The sequence below is a fragment of the Callospermophilus lateralis genome, chromosome 19 (assembly GCF_048772815.1).
Source record: "Callospermophilus lateralis isolate mCalLat2 chromosome 19, mCalLat2.hap1, whole genome shotgun sequence".
Lineage (NCBI taxonomy): Eukaryota > Metazoa > Chordata > Mammalia > Rodentia > Sciuridae > Callospermophilus > Callospermophilus lateralis.
Genome location: NC_135323.1, coordinates 17,622,342 through 17,647,025, shown reverse-complemented (window position 1 = coordinate 17,647,025; position 24,684 = coordinate 17,622,342). Strand labels below are relative to the sequence as shown.

The 24,684-nt window shown below is 42.6% G+C and overlaps 1 protein-coding gene across 1 annotated transcript in view; it reads right to left on the bottom strand.

Annotated features, from left to right (window-relative positions):
• Nucleotides 1–621: 621 nt before the first annotated feature.
• Lcmt1 (leucine carboxyl methyltransferase 1) overlaps nt 622–24,684 on the bottom strand; it is a 48,770-nt gene continuing 24,707 nt past the window's right edge. The window contains exons 4-11 of the mRNA XM_076840145.2: nt 23,038–23,114; nt 20,448–20,509; nt 13,007–13,109; nt 9,249–9,369; nt 5,708–5,809; nt 4,618–4,709; nt 2,389–2,486; nt 622–842 (exon numbers count right to left, since the gene is read on the bottom strand). Of these exons, the coding sequence (XP_076696260.1) occupies nt 820–842; nt 2,389–2,486; nt 4,618–4,709; nt 5,708–5,809; nt 9,249–9,369; nt 13,007–13,109; nt 20,448–20,509; nt 23,038–23,114 (678 nt within the window). The 3' untranslated portion in view covers nt 622–819. The remainder of the gene's footprint in view (nt 843–2,388; nt 2,487–4,617; nt 4,710–5,707; nt 5,810–9,248; nt 9,370–13,006; nt 13,110–20,447; nt 20,510–23,037; nt 23,115–24,684) is intronic.

The following is a 24,684-nucleotide window of genomic DNA, read 5'->3' as shown; positions in this document are numbered from 1 at the left end:
TCAGAGACCTGCAGCTGGTTCACGAAGCTAAGGTCCAGCTGACAACAGGGCTGGAGCACTGGAGGTGTTTTCTCGCCCTTTCTAGCTTTTAAAAGCTGCCCACATTCCTGGTCTTCTGGCCCCTTTGTCCATCTTCCAAGTGCATCACTCCTTAGTCTGACATCCCACTGCCTTGTGTGACACTCCTCTGTCCCTTTCCAACCAAAGGGCTATGAGTACATCAGGTTCCCTTGAAAATCAAGGATGATCTCATTTCCAAACTCCTACCTTAACGGCACCTGCAAAGCCCCTTTGCCACAGGAGGTAGTGCACCCACAGGCCCCAGGGATCAGGATGTGGCCACTGCAGGGCCATTACTCAGCCTGCCATGAACCACTCAGCTGCCACGCTAGCCAGGATGAAGGAAGCCCTGAAGAGGTGGGTCTGGCCAGAGCACACACGAGCCGGAGAAGAGCTCCAGCGTCTGGCAGAGCCCAGTTCACCAAGGAGTGAACCCCAAAATGGATTCACTATGGGTCCGACTCATGGGAGTAAGTGAAGGTCAGGCTTCAGCTGTCACAGAAGTGACCCTGGCCCACCCCACAGAACACAGGGAACCAGCAGAGGTTTGACACGGGCGTTTGGCAAGTGAGATTTATTTAAACAACAGTAAGTCAACAGGAACAGGAACAGGCGTGACCACCTTCACAATAAGACTTCTCAGAGCGTGGAGTGAGGTCAACAGGCGAGGCCCACCCTGGCCGCGGCCATCACTCAGGCTGCTCCATGCATCTCTGGGAAGACAGCTCGGCTTCCAGCTCAACAGGAGCTTTCAACAGATCAACAAGAGATCTCCTTCAGACCTGAGGGGGGAGACAGAGACTCAGAGACCCTCAAGGCACCGAGCAGAGGGCAGGCAGGCTGCAGGAACAAGACACTGCTACAGGCCCACCAGGCGGGCCTGGGCCCAGACATCTCACCCCTACAGCTGTCCCCTGCTCTGTGAAAGGCGATTTCACGAGGAAACAAGAAGTTGGGCAAGATTCTGTTTATGAATAGTTTAAAAGGGATTAGGAAAGCAATATAACAATTTAAGGGCTCTCTGCAGTAAACCTCCAAAATCTACCCTGTAACAGCTGAACCTTGAGCTAAGGCAGAAATAATTTTTCACCATGACACAAGAGCACCCAGGCAGAGGGTGGGGACAAAGGGGCCCCATACGTTAAAATGGCCAATTTACTATTGCTCTGTAAAACTAGAGTTGGGCCTTGGATGTAACTCAGTGGTTCGACCCTAGCACTACAAAAGGGCAGGGGGAGGGGAAAACTATAGTTAACTCAAAAATATCAGAAATAATGTACATTTCCAAAAGCACGGGAAAATTAAATAAATCAGACACAGTCACATGATGGAACTCAATAAAAGCATCATAATTATGCTCGCTGACAATATTTAGTAGCAAAGGGGAAATGGTTATGCTATCATATTAAGCTGAAAAAAGTTAGGAATCAATGTTACATAAATGTATAAATTCAGCTTTATTAAAAATAAGATAATATCTAGAAAAAAACATGGAAAGGAAAAGTTACTAGAGGTTCTCTCTCAGTACAGGTCAATTTTCTTTTCTTTGCCACACTTTTCAGAAGTTTCCAAATTACATTGTTTTATAATTTAGGAAAGGATGACAACATAAAAACACACCAATAGGTGACTTTTTAAATCAAAACAAGTTTGAAAGGATTCTGTGGGCTGAGCTGGGTGAATCTGTAGACAAGAGATTGATAGCCCAAGCAGGCTGACCGCCCCTCATGTCACCTGGCCTCTGTCGAGGTCTCCACTCGCAAGGCGCCTAGGTCGTGTGTCATTCAGATCACATCTGCAGGAGGCACTGAGGCAGCTGCTACAGGTGCCTGATCTAACACAGTTTCCCCTGGAGTAGACACATTGATAACAACCACCAGGGAGCAGGACCTGGGGCAGGTGGGGAGGAGGAGCTGGATGAAAGCTAACGCGTCACAGCCAGGGAGCTATGACCAAGGGCACGGGCTTGTTAGAGAGTGTGACGACTTGTGTGTTTAACACCTAGTAAACCCGATAAAAGAGACAAACACTGGAGACTTCAGAATCACTTTAAACCTTCAAGGTCCTTAACCTTGCAACTGCAGAATTTCCACAGCAGACCCGTCAAGGGCTGGCTGGCTGTTCAGGATCTGGGGCTCATTTAAACAATTTTCCTGAATTCTATGCTATAAAAACCCAGATGACAGAACCATGAATTCCCAAGGTATGCTCATGGCTAATAGACAGAGCTTTCGGGTTCTTTTTGAGCCTGAAGTCACAGGTACACCTTTCTTTCTCTGGGGAAACATTCTCCATTTCTACATCAAAGCAACAAAAGATGATCTGTACCAAGCTCCTGTCCTCCTCTGGTTGCCCAACACAGGCAGTAATGCTGCATGAGCTGCTCCAGAAGCTCCATCTCGTCCAGGAATTCCAGGGACTCGATCCTGAGCAGAGATCAAAATAGTAAAGGATGATGTTAGACAGTGAAAATGTCTGAGGGGATGGTCCACGGTCACCAATGTGGAGAGACGCTCCCGACATATTAATTAAAAAGAAACTGGCTACAACATAGTTTGTCTGGTGTGGTTCCTTTTTAATTTATTTGTACTAAAAAGAAGGAAGAGGGCTGGGGGTGGGGTATAGCTCAGTAGTATGCATGCTTAACATGTGGGAGGCCCTGAGGCAAAATAAACCTCTTCACTTTATAAACTGATTACTTCAGGTATTTGTCACAGTAGCAGAAAACTGACTAACAGACATCCAAGGCAGATTACCTAACAGAGTTCTAGGGAAAAAACAGCACCATGAAGGCTCCAGGAGGTTTATCACCAAATGCAACTATAAGGACTGACTGCTAATTTGAAGCTATTCACTAGGATGTGAGCTTCCAGGGACAGGCATATAGCTTTGGTCCATTTTGATCACTGATGTATCCCTTGTGCTTAGAAAACTGCCTGCCACACAGTAGGAACTTGGCATGTGTAAAAAGAACAAGCTTATCACCTTGGACTTCTTTTTATACTCCACAGTACTGAGAAAATGCAGACAGACGTTGTGACAGCCACAGAGCTGGGAGGGCTGTTCAGCTTGGGGTGGAGAGAGCAAAGCCATCCCATCTCATCACTGGCCTCTGTTAAGGTTACCTGCTCCCATTTACAAAAGGCCACTGCCAGATGCAACAAAGGCTGCCTAGAAGCAAGTCACCTTTTCCCTGTGGTTGATGACACTATCTAGAAAAGCTGGGTATCCAACAAAGTCCGTATAGCATCCCCACTATGGATGCAAGTACAGGGATATTAAAAGCTTCTGGAAGGAGCCGGAAGCTCAGAGCCAGCTACGTGCAGACTGCATTTTCTCAGGCCTTCAAGGCTTTCACTGCCAATCACCGATGTCTCAAACACGGAAAAACAGTGAAGTTTCTGAACGTTAAAAAGTTCTGTGGCAGAGCCAGGCCCAAAGTTCTTCTCATGACCTTTCAAGGGACTAAAAGCTGTACCTCTAAGTCTCCAAAGGAAAAAAGAAAAAGAACAATCCAGGAAGCATGAACTAAATGTAAAAGAATTAAAGCAGGGGCTGGGGCTGCAGCTCCATGATGGAGCACTTGCCTCACATGTGGCGGGCACTGGGTTCGATCCTCAGCATTACACAAAAATAAATCAACAAAATAAAGATATTGTGTGCAACTATAACTAAGAAAATTAAAAAAGAAAAAAGAATTAAAGCAGGCACTAACACAGATGTATATATGGCGATGTTCCCTTCAGTGTTGTTTGAAACGAGAAATTAAAACGAAACATAAAGCACCGGAATTAAATGCCTAGCTAAACCATTTTTCATTTCTTTAAAATTGATCAATTATCAGTTTAAAATTATCAATACTGAAATATTCTAACAACACAGCAATATAAATACCATGTACATCATGTATACCTAAAAAGATAAACATGTATATCCACAAAGAACAAACAATAAATAAATAAATACCATGTAGGAAAACAGGATATGTTAACCCTCAAAGTTTTGATATGTAAAGATAAATATGACCCATTTTTAAGTTTAAAAATAAAGAGGGGGATTTCCAGACAAATATATATAGTAAAGTTCACTGATGAAAAAAACCAAAATTTATGTACCAATAAATATTTATCTTTATGTACATGTGCCTGCGGAGCGCAGGTTTACCTCACGGACTCGGCACTGCTGGAAACTATTCAGAACAAACATGTATTTCTTTTATAATGCGGGAAGATCCATTTAAAATTGCTGCCAGAGGTCTTTTTCCCTTACAAATGCTAGGGTGATGTCATTTTCTTCCTTCTCCAAAACAGGGATCATGCCAAACTTCCATTGCAGAGATTGCTCTGGGCATTTTCTAGGTGCACTTGCTCATTTGTTTGGGCACAAGCTCTACCTCCCCTAATAGCTAATCTGTTACCCTCAGGTTGCTACCAATATTTAATTGATTTCAAAGAGTCTGGATAAAGCTTTGTTTTGTGTTTTATAGTAAAGACCACAGGCAGCCGTGCCTTTTACTCCCAATTAACCACTGCAGAGCCAGGGTTTCCGGCCCCATACCTGCTCACTTCCGCCCGCGGTAGCCTGCTGTACAGCTCCATCATGTTGACCGCACATGCTGTCTCCCACCCATTCGCCAGGAGCCGCTCTTTCTGAAGTGTGGTGAAAAGAGAGGGAAAATCACAAGGTCGAGTAAGTCCCAGACCCTCCTAAGCATTTTCTGAAATGATTCCTTCAAAAAGCCACTCTGGCCCCCTGCATCTTTCTTCTTTTCACCTTTAAATTTTCTATATTGGGCATATACTTTTATCATGGAGGAAACTGAAGTACATTTAGAGACAAACAGGAAGAGGCTTTTCTCTGAGTAACAGTTCTGAAAGCATGTGGTGGTCACGCGACTTCAGACATGTCAAAACTAACCTGTTTAAATGGGGCAGGGCTAGGAGGTGTCTCCAGCAAATAAATGACATTTGGAATAGGGAGGTGGAACCTACAGATCAATGACATACAAGGGACTCATCATTCACCTAGAGAGTGAGGGCCATGGGTGGATCCTGACCAACTATAAAAACTGTTTTACACAACTGAGGAGAAGAACACGGACCACATATTGGATGCTACGAAGAAGTTAATGTCTGTCTGTGAAGGGTGATAATGGTTCTGACATTATCCTGGGGGAGAAAGTCTTTACTGGTAGAAGATTTGCACTGAAACACTGAAGGTGAAGTCATGTACAACTGGGGTTTGCCTGAAAATGTTCCAATGCCACTACTCACCTCAAAAATACTGAGGAGGATATAGAAACAATAATGACGAAGACATTACTAAATACAGAAGCCGGCTGATGGGACATGGGCATCCAGCTCACCATCCCCCACTGACTCTATGTTGGTTTCAAAAATTACATAATAAAAGAAAAATTTACATAAAATAAGATTTGATGATATAAATAATAGTGTTACAATAAATATATTTCTGTTTTCTACATCAAGATGTGGAAGCAGGACTTGGATTGTCCCAGCATCAGGGAGCCCCAGCTGCCCGTGTCAGCAGGTAGTCACAGGGCCTCCTGCATCATCTCATCTGCAAAGGAAAGGCCCCTCTTGATGGCTAAGAGGACAGACAGACACCCCCATGTCTGCTCTCTGACCTGTGACTCCAAGGACTTGCAGGTCTCCACTCCCGCCAGGTCACACTGTCGTCTCCGAAGGTTTTCAATCATGATCTGCCCAAACCGATCACCCATGTTCACCTGAGCAGGGAAGAGAGAGCTGGCATCACCCTGAGAGTTTGTTTCTTAAATATTAAAAACACCCAATGACATCCAATTGTTAACCAGTCAAGGCTAACTGAGAGCTCCTGCCAGCACAGGTGAGGGAGGGAGTGGCACCAGCGTGCTGTGTGCTGGGAGCGTGCGGTGGGCAGCCCTGGGCAGCACACGGTCATCTTCAGAGTTCCACCTGTGCTGCGCCAACTCCAGATAGCACTGGCCCCGACGGGTGAGTACCGACGGGTGTACTCACGCATGTACAGAGACACTGAAATCAACCACAGTATTATGTGCAATGGGAAGATTCCAGAAAGAAGTACCCATCATTTGGGGGTTAAATACATGCTATCACCTTCACATAATGAACTACCACATACCTGTGAAAAGGAAGGAGGACAGCCACAGAGAGAGACACAGAGGACTTTAAGCTAAACTCTAAGAAGCCACGGAGGAGTGGGCACAGAAAGGCCCTTGCCTCCCAGAGAAAACGAATCTCTCTCCTTTTAGGGAAATTCTGAACGCAGGACCACTGCTTCTCAGATCAGAAGACTGAGGTCAAGAGTAGGAGAGAGATTTACTTTTATCTAACCTTTGGATTGCTTGGTTTTTCTGTTCTGCATGTGGTATTAGTTTTTTGAATAAAAAACCACAACTACACTATATATATGCACAAATGCCAGAAAACACATTGCCACTCTACTGTAGCACTGACGATGGCTTTGCCATGCTTATAAGAGGTGACAAAAAGACCTCACTGGAACAATATGTAAAATTACTCCCAAGGTTGACATGACAATAATGCCAGACAAGCAACAGTACTATTCCCTTCATGAAGCACTACTGATCACATTGCACGCCACCCACTCAGGACAGACGGCACTGTGAACACACACTCCGCTGTCTTACAGCCAGGGTTTGAATTCTGGCTTGCAAGCTGCGAGGCCCTGGCTAGCTAAGTCTCTGTGCTCTGTCCCCTCACCTGTAAAGATAGGGCAGTGCTAATACCTACCCTGAGGACTACGGTCATCATTAATTGTTAATTTATGTAAAACTCACAGAACAGTGCCTGGTACACAGCAAGCACATCTCGGAGTTCACTGTCATTACTTTATTATCATCCTTGTGCTTTTGTAATTTTAAACCGTCAGGAAATGATGTAAGACATGTAAGCAATTAATACGTGTAATGAGGCTGCTGGTGATTTTGTTTTTGTTAGTGACTTAAGTTAAATTATTATGGACAAGGTGAGGGTGTCAGGTGAGGGACAGCTGTGGACAACACACTGAAAACAGGTACTTTCTGAGGCGTCCTCCAAAGCAACAGGGTCTCTGCTCCAAATTCCCTTAACCTGCCATTTGTCATTTGAGGCTGTTTGAGTGGGAGTGGGACAGCACACACAGAGGAAGCACAGGGGACGAAAGCAGACAGCTGCTCAGGATTTGTTCACATGGAAAGAAAAGACAGGCTGGATGTTCTCTCTGATAAGTGGAAGCTGAGTGAGGAATGGGGGAGGGGAGGCACAGGAAAAATGGGCAAAGGGGAGGGTGGAGAGGGGAGGGCACCTGGGGGCAGGAAAGATGGTGGAATATGAGGGACATTATTATCCTAGGTACAAGTATGACTGCACATAAGTGCGAAGCTACATTGTGTACAGAGAATGAAAAGTTGTGCTGCAACTGTGCACAATGAATCAAGATGCATCCTGCTGCCATAATACCTAATTAAAATAAATAAATTAAAATTTAAGAAATTATCAAAAGAAAAAGACAAGACAGGAGGCAGCTTCCACCACATCCATTCCTCAGCTCAGCTGGGGAACATGCCCAGGTTAAGAGAGGGAAGGGAAACAGATGAACTTTAAATAGGGCAGAGGGGTGGGAGGGAAGGAGGGGGCAGGGGCTTAGTAAGGCTGGTGGACTGTGAGGGACATCATTATCCAAAGTACATGTATGAAGATACAAATTGGTGTCAACATACTTTATATACAACCAAAGATATGAAAATTTGTGCTGTATATGTGTAATAAGAATTGTAATACATCCCACTGTCATTTATTTTTTAAAAATCAATTAAAAAATTTTTTAAAAACCTGATACTAATTTGTAGAATAAATAAATAAAATAAAATAAAAAGAGAGAGGGAAGGGAGAAAAACTAGCCAACCAAGAACCAAACCCCCAAGAGCATGAACCAGGGCAGGAGCAGGCAAGGAGGTAGAGACAAGTCTAGCCTAGATCCACCCATAAGTACACGACGTGGGGCATGTCTCTTTACTGCTCTTATCTGTAATGGAAAAAGATTTTAAAAAATAAAATCAGTCTAACACTAACAAAATAAGTAATAAAAATAGCTAACGTGGGTTCAGTGCTTGTCACTGCCCACTGCTACGTGACACCTCCTGAGTCCCCACAGTGATCCAGAGCTGTGGCCTCAGCCCCTTAAAAACAACTGGCGGAGCTCACGGAGCTACAAATGGCAGCTGGTGCTGACTTACAGCAGGCACTGTCGCAGGGCTTGGCACACCCAACTCGCTCAATCCTCACTCTCAGGAGAGGACACAGGCAGAGATCTATGTAGCCTGTCCATAGCCAATAATGAGGGAGGGCCTGGATGCAGACCTGAGCTATGTCATTTCAAAACTCCAAAATGTCACCTTTTTTGCACTAAATCAGAAGAGGCAAACAGGCAACCAGTGGGCCAATTTATGATTTTCAAAATTAGAGAATTTTACATTGAAATCCTGCATTTCTAACTTCTCTTCAAAAACTGGGAATTCTGGAAACTCCGGGGTCACATTTCCACATGGTTAACAATGGGGTGGGGCTGAGTAGTGGCCTCTCTGGTAGCACGGTGCTTCAGACCCCATGGTCCCCCTCCACACCACTTACACTTGGCCACTTTTCTCCATTTGCACACCGGCCTGCCTCTGAGGGCATCAGTTTGCTATTCCTACCCGTACAGCAGCCCAAAGACCTTTGTAAGGAACGCTCTATGATTCTACAGTAAACACAGTGATAAAGGAAGAAATGGAGGGGCTGGGGATGTGGCTCAAACGGTAGCGCGCTTGCCTGGCATGCGTGCGGCCCGGGTTCGATCCTCAGCACCACATACAAACAAAGATGTTGTGTCCACCGAAAACTAAAAAATAAATATTAAAATTCTCTCTCTCCCCCTCCCTCTCTAAAAAAAAAAGGAAGAAATGGAAAAAAAATTTATAAAGACCAAGTCAGAAGTTCTAAAACTCTGGCTCAAAGTTTGCAGGAAGTCAAGAATTGACTAGGATTGCTGGGATGGATTCATAAAGGAGTAATAAGAGGCTGAAGGCAAAAGGAAGAGAACAAGGAAGGATATAGCGAAGGTGCCAAGAGGAAAAAGCCACCTCTGGGGTCTGAGGAGAACCCGATCTCTGGGCTTCCTCTTACCTGTTCATAGTTTATGAGCATGGCTGTCTCAAAAGTGTTGGATGCCCACTTCAGAAGGTTGGCCGACTGCTCTGGAGTCATGTAAACCAGCACACATTCAGTTATCAGGAGTGTTGGCAATCTAAAGTTTTAAAAAAAAAAAAAAATCAAGGTGTTTGTATCAAGTGAGAACTTGCACATATGTTGCAGTTTTGGCAAGGCAAGTCCCACCCCGGAAAACCAGAAGGACAGCACACACAGTATCAGTCAGTATGCTACTCATACAGACACCATTAGGACCCAAAGCCTTGCACTATGAGAAGCTGAGCAGGGAGCAGTGATTTGTCTGGCTAATGACACTGAGCTGATGTGTGGGGAGGACTGTTAAAAGGGTTGTGCACTGGGGCTGGGGATGTGGCTCAAACGGTAGCGCGCTCGCCCGGCATGCGCGGGGCACTGGGCTGAATCCTCAGCACCACATACAAATAAAATAAAGATGTTGTGTCCACCGAAAACTGAAAAATAAATATTAAAAAAAAAAAAAGGTTGTGCACTGTCCCTCCTGTGCACCGGCACAGTGGCAACAAAACACTACAGATCCTCCCTTCATTAAATGGAGTTTATTGCCTACCCCTGGAATCTGGGTTAGTCAGGCACTTGGTGTGTCAAGGAGATAGCAGCAGATAGGTTGCAAGTTTGGAGATGACTGGCACTGGCTCTCCTGGCCCTTGCTCTTGCTCCACCTGGAACCCTGGCACTGAATGAACTCAAGGCAGCCTGCTGTGGGAAGAGAATGAGGCAGCCCAGCTGGCAGCCTCCTGCTGGCCTGCCCCTGTCCACACAGGAACGAAGCCTGGGGCCTCAGCTCTTCCTGGCCAGCTACTTTGCTCATCTGGATTCTACTTTGACTTTGTTTGTTTGTTGTTTTTAATATTTTTTTAGTTGTCAATGGATCTTTATTTAATTAATTTATTTATATGCAGTGCTAAGAATCAAACCTAGTGCCTCACACACACTAGGTGAGCGCTCTGCCACTGAGCTACCACCCCAGCCCCTTGTTAACAATGAAATGTTAGATAACTCAACCAGTTACAAATTTATATCAAAGTGCTCCTTGGAACCCTGTCCCTCACCTGACATCATAAACTCAATGTGGCCTGGACTGAATCATGATACAAAGAAACACAGAACACTGAATCCAAAAAACAAAAACCCCGTTTTTGTTGCACACACTGGAAACATCAAAAAGCAAAACATTTAAAGGAAGAATTTTTTGAAATGAACAATAATGATCTAAATCTAACACCTGAGATTATGTTGCCTGACGCAGTGGTGCACGCCTGTAATCCCAGCAGCTCAAGAGGCTGAGGCAGGAGGACTGGGAGTTCAAAGTCAGCCTGAGCAACAGTGAGGCGCTAAGCAACACAGTGAGACCCTATCTCTAAATAAAATACAAAATAGGGCTGGGGATGGGGCTCAGTGGTCGAGCGCTCCTCGTGGAGTTCAATCCCAATACCAAAAAACAAACAAAAAAAAAACCTGAGGTTACAGTGTGTGAGTGAATGAATGAAAAACTAATAATCCAAAACCTCATCTAATAAGTTGACAACTAGAGAAAGTTTCAAGAAGTTATTTAATATAAAAGGCAACCATTTCTGCATAAAATACTAACGTGAGGAAAACTGGTAAAGACAACTTTTTAAGGAAATCTTGGCATTTAAGTTTTTATAAGTCTGAATTATTTGAAAACTTTAAAAATATTTTAGAACTATTTTAAAGGTAATCATTAGCATTAAAAGTGAAGATTCATATTTTTTCAAAACATAAATGAAAGAAAACAGAAAAGTCAGCCCATAAAGAAAAAATACAGGGGCTGGGGATTTGGCTCAAGCGGTAGCGTGCTCGTCTGGCATGTGTGCAGCCCGGGTTCGATCCTCAGCACCACATACATACAAAAATGTTGTGTCCGCCGAAAACTAAAAAATAAATATTAAAATTCTCTCTCTCTCTCTCTCTCTCTCTCTCTCTCTCTCTCTTTAAAAAAAAAAAATACAGAACAGAATGAAACCATGTGGAAGAATCGGACACAGAATTCTAAAACTTGTCATTTCAACTGTTTTCATCCATTTTGTCAGTTTCTAAAAGGGAGGCAAAGTTCCCATCAAGAGCTAGCCCACTTTATAAGTGATTATTTCCCTGATCTTTCATATCATTTTCAAATCTACCGGTCACTACAAGCAAAGCTGGATTCAGAGGTCACTTACTGAGGGCCTACTATGTCTGTTCAGCTACACTCACATGAATTACTTCAGTTCATCTATATGGTGATGTAGTTTTTATCCCAGTTCATAATGAGAGAAAACAAGGCTCAAAGAAATTTTTAAAAAATACAAAACATTTTCTGTTAGTTAACTAGTAAGGAGGAAGCTTAGAGTTGAACTCAGGACAAGAAGCTAAGACTCGCACTCTCCTGGACAGGGTACCATGGTTACCAGTGAGTCCAGCTTTAGCCAGTCTACTACGGATTCACTCATAATGTCCACTGTAAAACATGTGCCTGAGGAAACCATAGTGTTCACATGTCCCTTTGCAAAGGTGTGGTGTCTCCCCTCAAACGTCCACCTTGTGCTGTGAATTACAAATGTCTATGACAATGTCTTCTTCAACTCTCGCTACCTCTGTAACTCCAATCTGATGTTGATCAGTGGCATCATGCTAAAACCATGCATCTCACTCCTCCTCATCTTCCCAGAGGTGCCCTCTCTCAAGAATTTGGTGTGAATCCTTCTGGACCATTTATAAAATACATGAAAGCATGTAACCATAAAAATTTGATGTTATGGAGGTTTTGGTTTTATGTATTTATGATCACACCGTGCCTGTTATTATGCAACTTGATTTTGTGTATTTTTTTTTTTTTAATTCAACGTTAGGGTTGAGCTCTCCCCACATAAATCTAGGCCATTCATTTTTCATTTGATTTATCCAGTCTCCCACTGACAAACATTTCCCATTTTCTGCACTGTAATGACTATGACGTACAACCTTCTTATGCAAGACCTTCTCCAGGGAATATACCCCAAAGTAGATCTGTGGTAGGTATGACAACACATTTACAACTTTAGTAGACACTTTCAGATTGTTCCTCATAATGGTTGTACCAAGTTTGCTTCCATCAATGGTTATACCATGTCCATTTTTGCTAACTTGGTGGGAGGAAAACAGAATTCCATCTAAGTACTCCTGAGGCTTGATATCCTCATAGGACAGTCATACGTCATATATTCTGCATTACATGATATTCAGTTTCTTCTTGGAGCTGCCTGGTTATCTTTTGCCCATTTCTTCTATGAAGCACTTCTATTTAATGGCAGTTGTACATTATATATTCTAGATTTGTTTCTGTCCATACAATTCTCTTCTCTCAAACTTTGATATTAGGCATCAGTATTTTTAAAAGCTAATACGTGTGATTATGATGTGCAAACAGACTTGAGAAACAACACTGCTTAAGAACTTCAGCATCAAAATTAGAATGGGTTGCACTCCACGTATGTATAATGTGTCAAAACACACCCTACTGTCATGCAGATCTAAAAACAGCGGATTTTTAAAAAAGCAAACAAATCAAAAAAACTTCAGCAACTAAGTAGCAAGGAAATGACAAAACTTATAAAAATCAAAATGAAAGATCGGGTCTCAAGCTGCACTTCCAACAGGCCACATCTCATAATTAGCATGAAATCACAAATGCAGAAGAGGTTAAAAAGAAATCTCACTGTGTATTCATGTTACATTTCTTTAGTTTCTCTTCCAGTTCAGATAGGTCTCGGAGGTCTGCTCCAATAATGGCATATCTCTTTGAATCCAGTGTGTGCCCATCTGCAAATGCAAGGATTGTTTCAACTGAAATTAATCAAGAGGAGATTAAATTTCAATGAATATAGCTTTTGCAAAATTAAAATAACTTCACTGATTGGGCCCATTAAAGAAAATACATGTTCATTGTTTAAAAACAAAACAAAACAAGTAAGAAGAGTGTGACCATAACCAAAATTACATCTTCCAAGGTAAGTATGAGTGTTTTGGTAACTAACATTCCAGCCTTTTTACTCTGTGTTTTAAGTCATACCACAACAAAAACTCTTTTCGCGGGGATGGGGGTAGAAAGAGTCTCTCTCTCTCTCTCTCTCATACACATACACCCTGAACAGAAAAAAAAAAAAAATGAGATCATACAAAACCCATTCTGAAAACTGCTTTTCCTACTTAATAACAGCATCTGGAACATAATTCTCGATTGGCTTCATAACATTCCACTGTTTAGAGGAAAAAGAACATAACTTATCTAGCCAATCCCTCATACTGGACAAGTGGTATTTCCAAGTTTCCTTCATCTTGGACACTGCAACTAGCATCCTTGTATATACACCAGTGGAGTACCTGTCCTGTTATTCTCTTTAAAGTAGATTACTGAGTTGAATTAAGAGATAAAGGTTAAGCCTGTTTAAATATTGATACCCACTGAGAGGTAGTTCACGAAATGTTGCAACCATTTGTGACATGTTTAAAAGAAAATAGTTTATGTACTAATGTATTTGCAAATACACAATGATGTTTGCTTAAAGCATCCCAGCAGGGGGCCTGCACTGGAGGACGTGGTGTTCTCCAGCTTCAGCAGCCACGGGTCACCTCGCCCCTGGGGCCTACCGCAGCACAGATCAACAGGCTGTGCATTTCTAATAAATTTTCAGATGGTCTTGATGCTCGGTCTGGGGAACTACTGGTACAAATAAAGTGACATTGGCAATAAACATGGGTGAAGGGTCCATAGAGGTTCATCCGTCTAGTTACAATATATGTGTTTGCTTAAATTTTTTAATTCAAAGTTCAATAAAGTTCTCAATAGAAAAGAAGAGTTTGGGGGCTGGGGATGTGGCTCAAGTGGTAGCGCGCTCGCCTGGCGTGCGTGCGGCCCGGGTTCGATTCTCAGCACCACGTACAAAGATGTTGTGTCCGCCGATAACTAAAAAATAAATATCAAAAAATTCTCTCTCTCTCTCTCCTCTCTCACTCTCTTTTAAAAAAAAAAGAAAGAAAAAAAAAAAGAAAAGAAGAGTTTGTTTACCAAAGGCATCATGTGCTCAATTTCCTCAATGGAACAAACCAGCCAAGGAGCTGAAACGCCCAATGGCCGTCCTGTAGCACTGTTGATATCAGGTCTTCTTGGCTCTGAAACCCTCAGTTAAAGATGCTGGAAGGTTCTCCCTCTGTCTTTAAAAGCCCATCCAGCTGATTCAAATACATCTGACCACACTCGAGAAGCTACAGGAAGTACTTCCTAGGAGCCCAACAGATATCAGGAAAGCAATGAAAGGCAAGCAGGGAACCCAAAGTCTGCCCCAGGCTGCCACCATGCCCAGACCACAGAAATATGAAGGCACTTGTCTGCCCATTATGAAAACAAGCAATTCTCACGTGTCTATGTGCCTTCTTGTAAATAACACATGCGTCAATGATAAGCTTGCTTGAAATGAGTTTTTCCATTGCCTAGCCAAAACACCAACAAAAACCAAGAACAAAAACACAACCAGAATTTAAAAGCATGCAGTTCTTGAGCACCCTGTGGTTCAGGGGGGATATATCTTGCACAGATTAGGATCTAAAGTGAGAATGTGAAGCAAAAATCACACATCACCATGATCATTCCTATAATAAAGTGCAAAGTGCAGCAGACTTGAATGGGGACAGTGACTGGAGGCTCAACCATCACCTAGCAATGGACCAGCCAGGAAGTACTGCACCCGCTGACCTTGATGTCCATTTAAATGACAGAATTTGAGGATGGCACACACCACCATCACGACTGATTCTACTCCTCTTAGGTCAGGGGCTCCTCAAGCTGTGCAGAAACAGCAGGTTCTTATCTGCCCTCAAAGGATGCCTTCCCATTTTACAGGGAACAAAATGTGTTTGTGGAGGACACAGGCTAAGAGCAAGTTCCAAAGGAACCTCATTATTCTGGGGCGTGGGGGGTGCAATTTTTATAAATTTATGAATTTAATTATTAAAAATCCTTTTAGTCCCAGATACTCAAGAAGCTGAGGCAGGAGGACTGTTGGAGCACAGGAGTCTGTGAGTGCCCTGGGCAACACGGCAGGACCCCTCACACACATACAAATCCTTACACAGTCCTTATTACTCTGAAAGAGAAAATGTGACACACTGTGGTTTTGACCCAGCTCGAGACTCCTCTCCGGAGTGAGCGTGCAAGCACGGCCCGGAGGGCAAAGAGCCCTGAGAGCACATTCCCACTCCAACTGCTTCCAGCCACTTGGCTCTGGCAAAGCAGGACACCACCCGAGACTACCTTTCTCTTAACCTATTTTGTGCCACTGTCCCAGATGTGGAACACCTATGAAAACTGATATTAAATAATATATCACTATGGTAACTCTGAAATAATATTTGAATATTTATTACATTCACGGAATTGAGAGCTTGGGATCTGGTTGTTCATCATGAAATACAAACAATGCCATGTGAGGCGATGTTCAAGTGACTCGAGCAGTATTAAGGTGACGAGCTCTGTGGTTCCCAAACCGTGTACTGAGGTGGCTTCGGGATGGTGTGGCAAATATATAGGGATGGATCGGGGTATTTTCAGTTCCCGGGGGAAATGCTGAGATACTCATCATTGATCAAACTTAAGCAAACTACCTGCTCAAAGCAGAGTGTCAACATGTTATCATTGTGCATTCCTCCCAAACACCATCTCTTTGGGAAGCTAAGTTTTCAGATGCTGCTGTGAATGAGAATCAAGTCCCAGGTGAACATGGAACATGGGGTGGCATCCAATCTGATCTAGGAAGTCATGAAGTGCCCAGCAGGGACACACATCTCAATAGTAACTGTGGTTACTTAAGAAGGAGATAAAAATAGTACTTGCTCTTCCGATTCATATCTATTACCTTTTTCAAATGAGTAGTAAGTTGTTAAGACATAAGTACTTAAGATATTTGAGCCTGACTAATTAATAAAAAGAACTGTGCAGGATGTTATTTGGCCTAGAGCATTGTAAAGAAATTATTGAGACATTCAGGGCACTGTGAGCCCAGAGAGATGGGGACACTTTGCCCTAACTTGACACCTGGTACACAATGGAGGAAAAAACAAGACTCAGATAATTCAATCCAGGCAAGTGCTTGAATGAGCCAAGCAGAGATTTCACCCAAAGGAACTCAACTGAACTTGCCAAGCCACAGACTTAGGAGCAAAATAAATAGCTACTGTTTCAGAACACGTTTAGCAGTAGTTTGTTACAGAGCAAAAGCTACCTGATACATACTCTAATTATCTGTCTCATTAACCTCACATGCTCTGCAAAAGGCTTAAGAAAATTGGACATTTACACAATGTAACACAGTCATTAAACATACACATGCGCACACCAACAGTGACTCCAGGTGCTGATTTTATCACACAATTAATGATCTCTTCTATCACTACCAGGTATTTCATGAGAGATGGGGACTGAATCCCAGCAATCCCATGCATATATCTTCAATGACAGATTAGAAATTATTTTTAAAGATTGCAAAACATTCTTTTCTGCTCATAGGATTTTCTCCTTAACTTGAGTTACGGAGGAAAAGAAAGCCAGGTGCTGTGTTATACATCAGTCATTGCAGCTACTCAGGAGGCCGAGGCAGGAGGATTTCAAGTTTAAGGCAAGCCTGGGAAACTTAGCCAAGAACCCATCTCAAAAGAAAATAAAAATGCTCAGGGTGCAGCTCAGTAGCAGAGCACTTGCCTAGCATGTGCAAGACCTTGGGTTCAATTCCCAGTACTGGGGGAAATCTTTTTAAAAATTTAAAAACTATAGTAAAATGGAGACAGCCCCAGGTAGGTTCCTAGTCCATAGAGAAGACTTATTTGTCCCTTGTCTACCCATCTGATTCTTACTGAGCTCTCGCTATGAGTGGGGCACTGGGCCATTTCTGGGAATGTACTAATGAACAGAAAGGTAGAGGCCCTGCCCCCAGGGACCATAATAATCCAATAGAGAAAACTAAGAACACACAAACACAGGTGGCTAGTGCCATAGACAGTGGGGAGAGGAGGTCACTGGGGTCAGGAGGGACCTCTCTGAGAAGGTGGCAGCTAGGCTGAGAGCCCGTGATGAGAAGGAGCCCCTTTAGCAAAGACAGGAGAAGAGAGCCGGGAGGAGGGACAAGCACTCGCGACACGTGCAGAGGCCAGCTGGAGTCCCTATGCTGGATCCCTGAACTATGTATACCAGAACTACATATTCTCCCAGACCCAAAATAGCAATAATTTTAAACAAAATTTCTGCAACTTTTTTTAGCACCTGCCAGTTTCCTCAAATTTCCACTCACATTCTTATTTCATTTTTATTCAAATTATCTTAGAAGAATAGTGGCAAGATCAAAAAGTATGAACAGCTGAACTAAAATCTTCATCTACATCAGACCCAAACACAAAGTTAAAAGACAAGTAAAACAGAAAACAAAAATTCACACACACACACACACACACACACACACACACACACACAGCTTACAGGGCATGCAGTGGCACATGCCTGTAATCCCAGCAACTTGGTAGGCTGAGGAAGGAGGATGGCAAGTTCAAAGCCAGCCTCAGCAACTTAGCAAGGTCCTAGGTATTTTAGCAAGATCTTATCTCAAAAATAAAAATGGCTAGAGATGTTATGTAATGGTTGAGCGACCTTGGGTTCAATCCCCAGTACCAAACAAAACCACAAAGGCTTATAAGGGACCTTTCTCAAGGAATACATCCATTTATTATAAAAGATTTATACAAATTAAAAAGAAACAGAAGCAATGAAACTTAAAAAAAAAAAAAACAGACAAAGCAAATGAAACCAAAAAAGTTTCAAAGAGCAACAAAACTTGGAAAGCCCCTGGGGACTGATGGAAAAAACTATATTACATGCACTTATGGAAATGTGAGAATAAACCCCCTCTATTAGGTATAACTATAATGCACTAATAAAAACATTTTTAAATAACCAGGGAAGGAATATCTAATTCACTAGCATTCAAAGTTACATACCTTTTTAAAATAACAGGGCAACATTCCAGTCTATCAGACTGGTAAAACTTTTTAAATGATCAAACCCAGTATGGGTAATAGGGAAACAGAATCCTCACCAATTCTACTAAAATATAAATTCATAAAAAGAGATTTGAAAAGCAGGGCAGCCATAGCTATCAGAACTCATAATGTGCAATTCTTTGAATTAGCAATTCCTGAAAATATGCACATATCCATACATTTACTACAATACAGTTTAATGTAAAAACATAAAAAAGGCAGCAACCTAAATGACCATCAGTAGAAAACAGATCAAACATAATGAAATTTCCATGCAAACAAGTACTACAAAGCCATAAAAATAATGATGCAAATCTATAAAGTCTGACACAAAAAGAATAATTGTGATTTACAAGGACACAAAAAGAGCAAGTTATGGAACAGTGTGTATAATTTATTCACTGTTTATTAAAATTACAAAACATCAACATTTACATATAGAAGCAGAGACTCATTCAGCAAGTACATGTTGAGCTACAATACACATTCATTCAGTGTGTCAATACATTGATTCAACAAAAATGTATTGAACCTTTTATGCACTAGGCACAGGGGTGTACTTATCCATGCATCTGTCTGTCTTCCTCTAGGAAAAGATAACCACTGCACATCTGTGGACAGAAAACACTCCAGCACTGACTCTCTTGGGGTCTTTACTTTCTTTTTTTTTTTTAATATTTTTTTTAAGTTGTAGTTGGGCACAAAACCTTTATTTTGTTTATTTATTTATTTTTTAAATGTGGTGCTGAGGATCGAACTCAGGGCCTCACATGTGCTAGGCCAGCACTCTACCGCTGAGCCACAACCCCAACCCTTGGGGTCTTTACTTTCTACTTCATGTATGTCCACACTGTTTGACCAAAGGTAATGTTAAAGTAGTAGATCCTTCAATACAGACCATAAAGCTGACACAAATGTTAACCCAATATAGAAAAGTGTAACAGCCAAAGCGGGAGAGAGCAAATAGTCCAGGAAATGGCAAATCTTGAATAGGTACTACTGATAATTTGTGTGTGAAGCAAAGGCTGGGAAGATATTTTCTGGACAAACTTTACTGGGACTCCAGTCACGAGGATGACTAAAGCTATACGTAAATGGAGGCTTATCCAGCTTCCCGATGTTTACTGTGTTATCTGTGCTGGCCATCCTCTCTGAGCAAGTTTTCTGACCTAAATGACTATGAATCCCTTCAACGTCTCTGTCAGGAACAAACTGAACACAAATATTCTAGTAAGAGAGATTTTTTTTTTTTAATTAACTTTTTTAACCTTTATTTTATTTATTTGTTTTTCTGTGGTGCTGAGGATCGAACCCAGTGCCTCCACCCGTGCAAGGCAAACCCTCTACCAACTGAGCTACAATCCCAGCCCCGTAAAGGAGATTTTTTTAAACCACAAATTGGAAAGTTCAGAAATGAGAAAAGTTTTGTTAGAAACATGCATAATTAAATGCCAGGTGGAAATACAGACTGCAGGAGCCAAGCAAATGATATAAATGAATGGCGCAGGTCGAGACAACAGACAGGTGGGAACAGAGGGCAGCAGGCAGGTCACCTCTAAATGGGGCAGCCACGACTAATTATTGCCACCTAGGGATTGGGGTCTAATGTTGCTACATCTTGATTTTTCCAAAGAAAGCTAAAAACCACTATTTTCATCAGAAGGCTGAGGCAGGAAGATCACGAGGTCAAAGCCAGCCTCAGCAACTTAGCAAGATTCTGTCCCTAAATGTAAAATATTAAAATATGGCTAGGGATGTGGCTCAGTGTTAAAGCACCCCTGGGTTCAATCCCTGATACCTACCACCCAAATATTTTATGAGAAATCTATTTTTGAAATGTTGACAACTAATTAAAATTAATAAAAGATTTTGGATTGGAGACCCAAGGACATCTAAAAAGAGTCATACAGAAGCTTGTTTTAAATTTCTTCATGGCAACCATGATATAAGTGTAAATGTATCAGCAAAGGTATTCATTGTATGACAGAACTCACACCATCTGTTAAAAGAAAAAGGGAGGCGGATTTGAAGCAAAAATATTTAGATGATCCAGACTGTGCTACCATTAAGGATACTTGCCCATATGAAGCATGTCCTCCGAATGTAATTCTACGATGGGCTTGGACAGGAGAGGCTTGTTTCTATGTGTAAATGGGAAAGAAAAAAAATGATGAGTCCAATTATACACCAATTTACTCATGAGCTCATTTACTGCCAAAATGCAGATACCCACTATGGGAATGGAAAATACAGGCTGAGTATCCCTTATCTGAAGTGGTTGGAACCAGAAGTTTTAGAGAGTTCAGATTTCTTTCAGATTTGGGAATATTTGCCTAGACTTTACTGGCACATTACTTTATTAATCTGATGTGATGCTTAAATAAAGTTTCAGATTTTGGAACATTCAGGATTTCAGATTTTTTGATTAGATAGATTCAACCTGTATACACTGCTTCTGTTCAAAGCAAGAGCCACTCCCAAAAGCTTTCAATTAATTACATTTGACCTTGTGCACGTACAATAAAAAACTAAGCAGACACAGGTTTCAAGTTAGAACAGCCAAGTACTATGCTCTGTATCTGATGTCCAAATCACACAGTGATCGTGAAGTAATTCAACTCAGAAATAGCTAATGGTTGGCTAACAAGAATATTCTAAATGTTCCAGTATTCAGAACATCTCTAGTTTCTTGTTTATTCCCCCCAAAAATCTGCAATAGCTGTTCTCTGTCATAGGCAGTTGTAAGAATTGACTCTTCCCAGCTATCCTCCTTGATCTATACCCAAAGTATTTAAAATCAGCATACTTTAGTAACACAGCCACATCAATGTTTTCAGCAGCTCAATTCACAATAGCTGAATAGTGGTAGCAACCTAGATGCCCTTTGATAGATGAATGGATAAAGAAAATGTAGTATATACACACAGTGGAATATTACTTGGCATTAGAAGAGAATAAAATTATGGCATTTGTAAGTAATGGATGGAGTTGGGGAATATCATGTTAAGCAAAGTAAGCCAATCTCAAAACACCAAAGGCCAAATGTTTTCTCTGATAAGCGAATGCTGATCCATAATGGGCAGGGGGATGGGTGAATGCATGGGAAAAATGGAGGAACTTTGAAACTGGGCAAAGGGGAGGGCGCATGGGGGCAGGAAAGATGGTAGAATGAGATGGACATCATCACCCTAGGTACATGTATGACTGCAAATATGGAGCCATGTTACATCATGTACAACCAAAGAAATGAAAAGTTGTGCTGCAATTGTGTATAATGAATCAAAATGCATTCTGCTGTCATATATACCTAATTAAAATAAATTTTATTTAAAAAATTGACTTTGGTACTAGAGATTGAATCTAGGGGCACTTAACCACTGAACCACATCCCCAGCCATTTTTTGTATTTTATTTAGAGATGGGGTTACACTGAGTTGCGTAAGGCCTTGCTAACTCGCAAAGCCTGACTTTGAACCTTCAATCCTCCTGCCTCAGCCTCCTGTGCTGCTGGGATTACAAGTGTGCATCACCGTGCCTGCCAAGAATTGACTCTTAAATTCAAAGTCTAGGAACTTTTATGTGATTAACTCCCTTAACCCAGAAAATACAAAAAATTGAGATATCAGCCAAATTCACTTATCACAACAACCAAATCCTAATCCATTTTTCTTCCCAGGAAGCCATCTCTAAGCTTTACGCCACAGGCCAATGTACTCCTGTTACACTGCAGAGTTCTAACTAGCTTAGTAGCACTATGCAGTTCCAAAAAGCATTAGATCTGCCATCATTTTAAAAGCATTTTTAATATAAAATGTAATTTTATATTAGAAAAAATTAAAAACTTATTTTCATAATACAGACTAGGAAAAAAATAAAGCTTGAAACATATTTCCCAATTGGCAGAGATTAGACATGTCTGAAGAACAAGCTGAAATTTATGTCTATTGAACTTTTAATGCAAAGATTAGAATTTTATTTGTTACTAATTTAAAGAGGAGTGGGTGGAGAGGGTAATAAAAACTATAAGCCCTGACAGTGGTCTTCAGATAAGGGTTTAAACCCCAGCTCCATCCTTTCCTAGTCAGGGACCTGGGGCGGATGAACTTCTCTGAGCTCATGATTAATCACTGCCAAAAGGTGACTGGAACAGAGCTTCACTCACTGAGTCTGCTGTGCAGGCTGAATGAGACGACCCGAGCAAAGCACTGAATGTGGTACCAGGCAAAGAAAAGCTCCCAGCAAAGATTGGCAGACTTGTCATCTACAACACTGCAAACCCCTCGAGTACTGAACTCAGAAGGCCACCATAGGTCTTACGAATACTCATTCATGCAAAAAACAACAGAACATTTACTGTACAGCTATTCTGCTCGGGTACCTTTCTATGCCCAAGAGAGAAAGTAAACAAGAGACAAAATTTCAGGTCATTCAACTATGATGGGCTATTTTCACAGAAATCACATCAACGGACAGAAGAGTCCTAGGGGAAGTGCAATCCTTGCTTAAGTCTCATGACATGTAGGGACGAGGGTCCCAGGGCAGGAAAGGAAGTGGGAAGGAGGTCCAAGGAAAGCAGAGACCTGGAATGAAGTCTCCAGCATGCAAACCTCCTGTCCACCACGAGGGGGGCTCACCTCCACTGGCTTTCCCTCCAAGAACCCACACTTACTTGATGTTGTGCAGCTTTCTCGTGACTATCATTGGAAAGTCAACCTCAAAATATTTACTTGGGAGAAGATCTTCATCCTGGGGAAAAGCACACAAAATCATTTCTTTACTCACCACTCGCTGATCATTTTCCATGTGCCAAGCACTAAGTGCTGAAGAGCTATGCAGCTGTTTACAGGTCTCAGGTCAGGGGACTGGTATGGTCAGAAGTATATTTTTCAAATTATTTTGGTTTCAATAAGCAGAACGGATTTGAGGGAAGGAAGAATGGACACAGGAAACATTAGGAGGCTTCTACAGAGTCCATGTAAGAAAAGTCTAGGAAGCCTGACCTAGAGGGGGCGTCTACAATGGAGGCACCTGGGAAGTAGGACAAACATAGTTTTCTTCAAAAGCAGCTTGAGACAACTAGAGAGGGTCAGGAAGCCACTGTGACCAGCATTTCCTGAATGAAATAGAATAAAATAGCTACTATGACAAATGCAGTGAGGGTTAAGTATTATTTTGGAGCCGAGTTTTGGTGGTTGTGTTCTTTGTCTGTTATGATGGAGGACGCTGACGTGGTGGGGAACAGGCACTCCAGAGCCAGGGCAGGATGCAAATCCCAGCTCCATGTCTTACTTGTGGTGAGGTCTGGGAAATCGCTGAACTCCCTAAGCCAAGAGGTCCTCCTTTAAAAAGTAAAGAAAGTGACTGCACCTCGGGGCTGCGAGGCTTACAGAGGTAACGGGCCCTCGGAAGGCAGCCTGCCCTGGTCAACCTCCCATCTGTGCCTTCATTGCTGACAGGCACAGCTGCACAGGCCTGGGTCCTGGCTCAGGATGCACTTCTCACTGTGGGCCACAGACAGACAAGTGTGAAGCCCTGCTTCCCATCCGCCTTCTCTACCCTGGCTGCTGGCTACACACTCCGTCTGGCGGTGCACGGTCCCTCCAGCCGCCTGCCCACCCTTCCCTGGCTCACTCACCCACTCCACCCACTGACTTCTCAAACCCAGCCACTCCTCCTCAGCGGTCACCTCCTGCCCACTCCAACAGCACCCCTCCTGGTCTCCTTCAGCTGCACACTACATGTCGCCCCCAGCAGTTCTTCACGCCTCTAAGGTTTTGCAAGAAACAAGGGGCAGCCTCTCCCCTTTCGCTCACTCATGTCCCACTTCCCATCTGTATTTATACCCCAGGAACCAAGAACTCCTTATGATTTTAAAAAGGATGAAAAAGAAAACCGCTGATATTCTGAACCTGGCGATGGCTCCAGTGGTGTAAGATGCAATGAAGGAAAGGAGAGTGCTGACGTGAGCAACTAGGCACACAGGAGAACCACTTTAGAGGACAGTGGCAAGAGAGGGAGACCAGGTGCGGGGGAGCAGGTGGACGTTCAGAGGAGCTGACACCGAGGACAGCATGACGGAGCAGAAGTCACAGCACTCATTCCTAGCAGGAAAGCCTCCTTTAGAGCAAACATGAGGCTGTGAGGTCTAACTATGTCCACCCACTCGAGAAGGTCCTCAGGCTGAAATCCCAGGGGATAGAGCCTGGGGCTTAATTTTTTAAGAAAAGACATCCCTGATGCATCCTAGGAGACCTGGGGTCTTGAACCTCAGCTGTCCACACTTCAGAGTCAAGCACAAACCTGTGGCCTGAAGAGC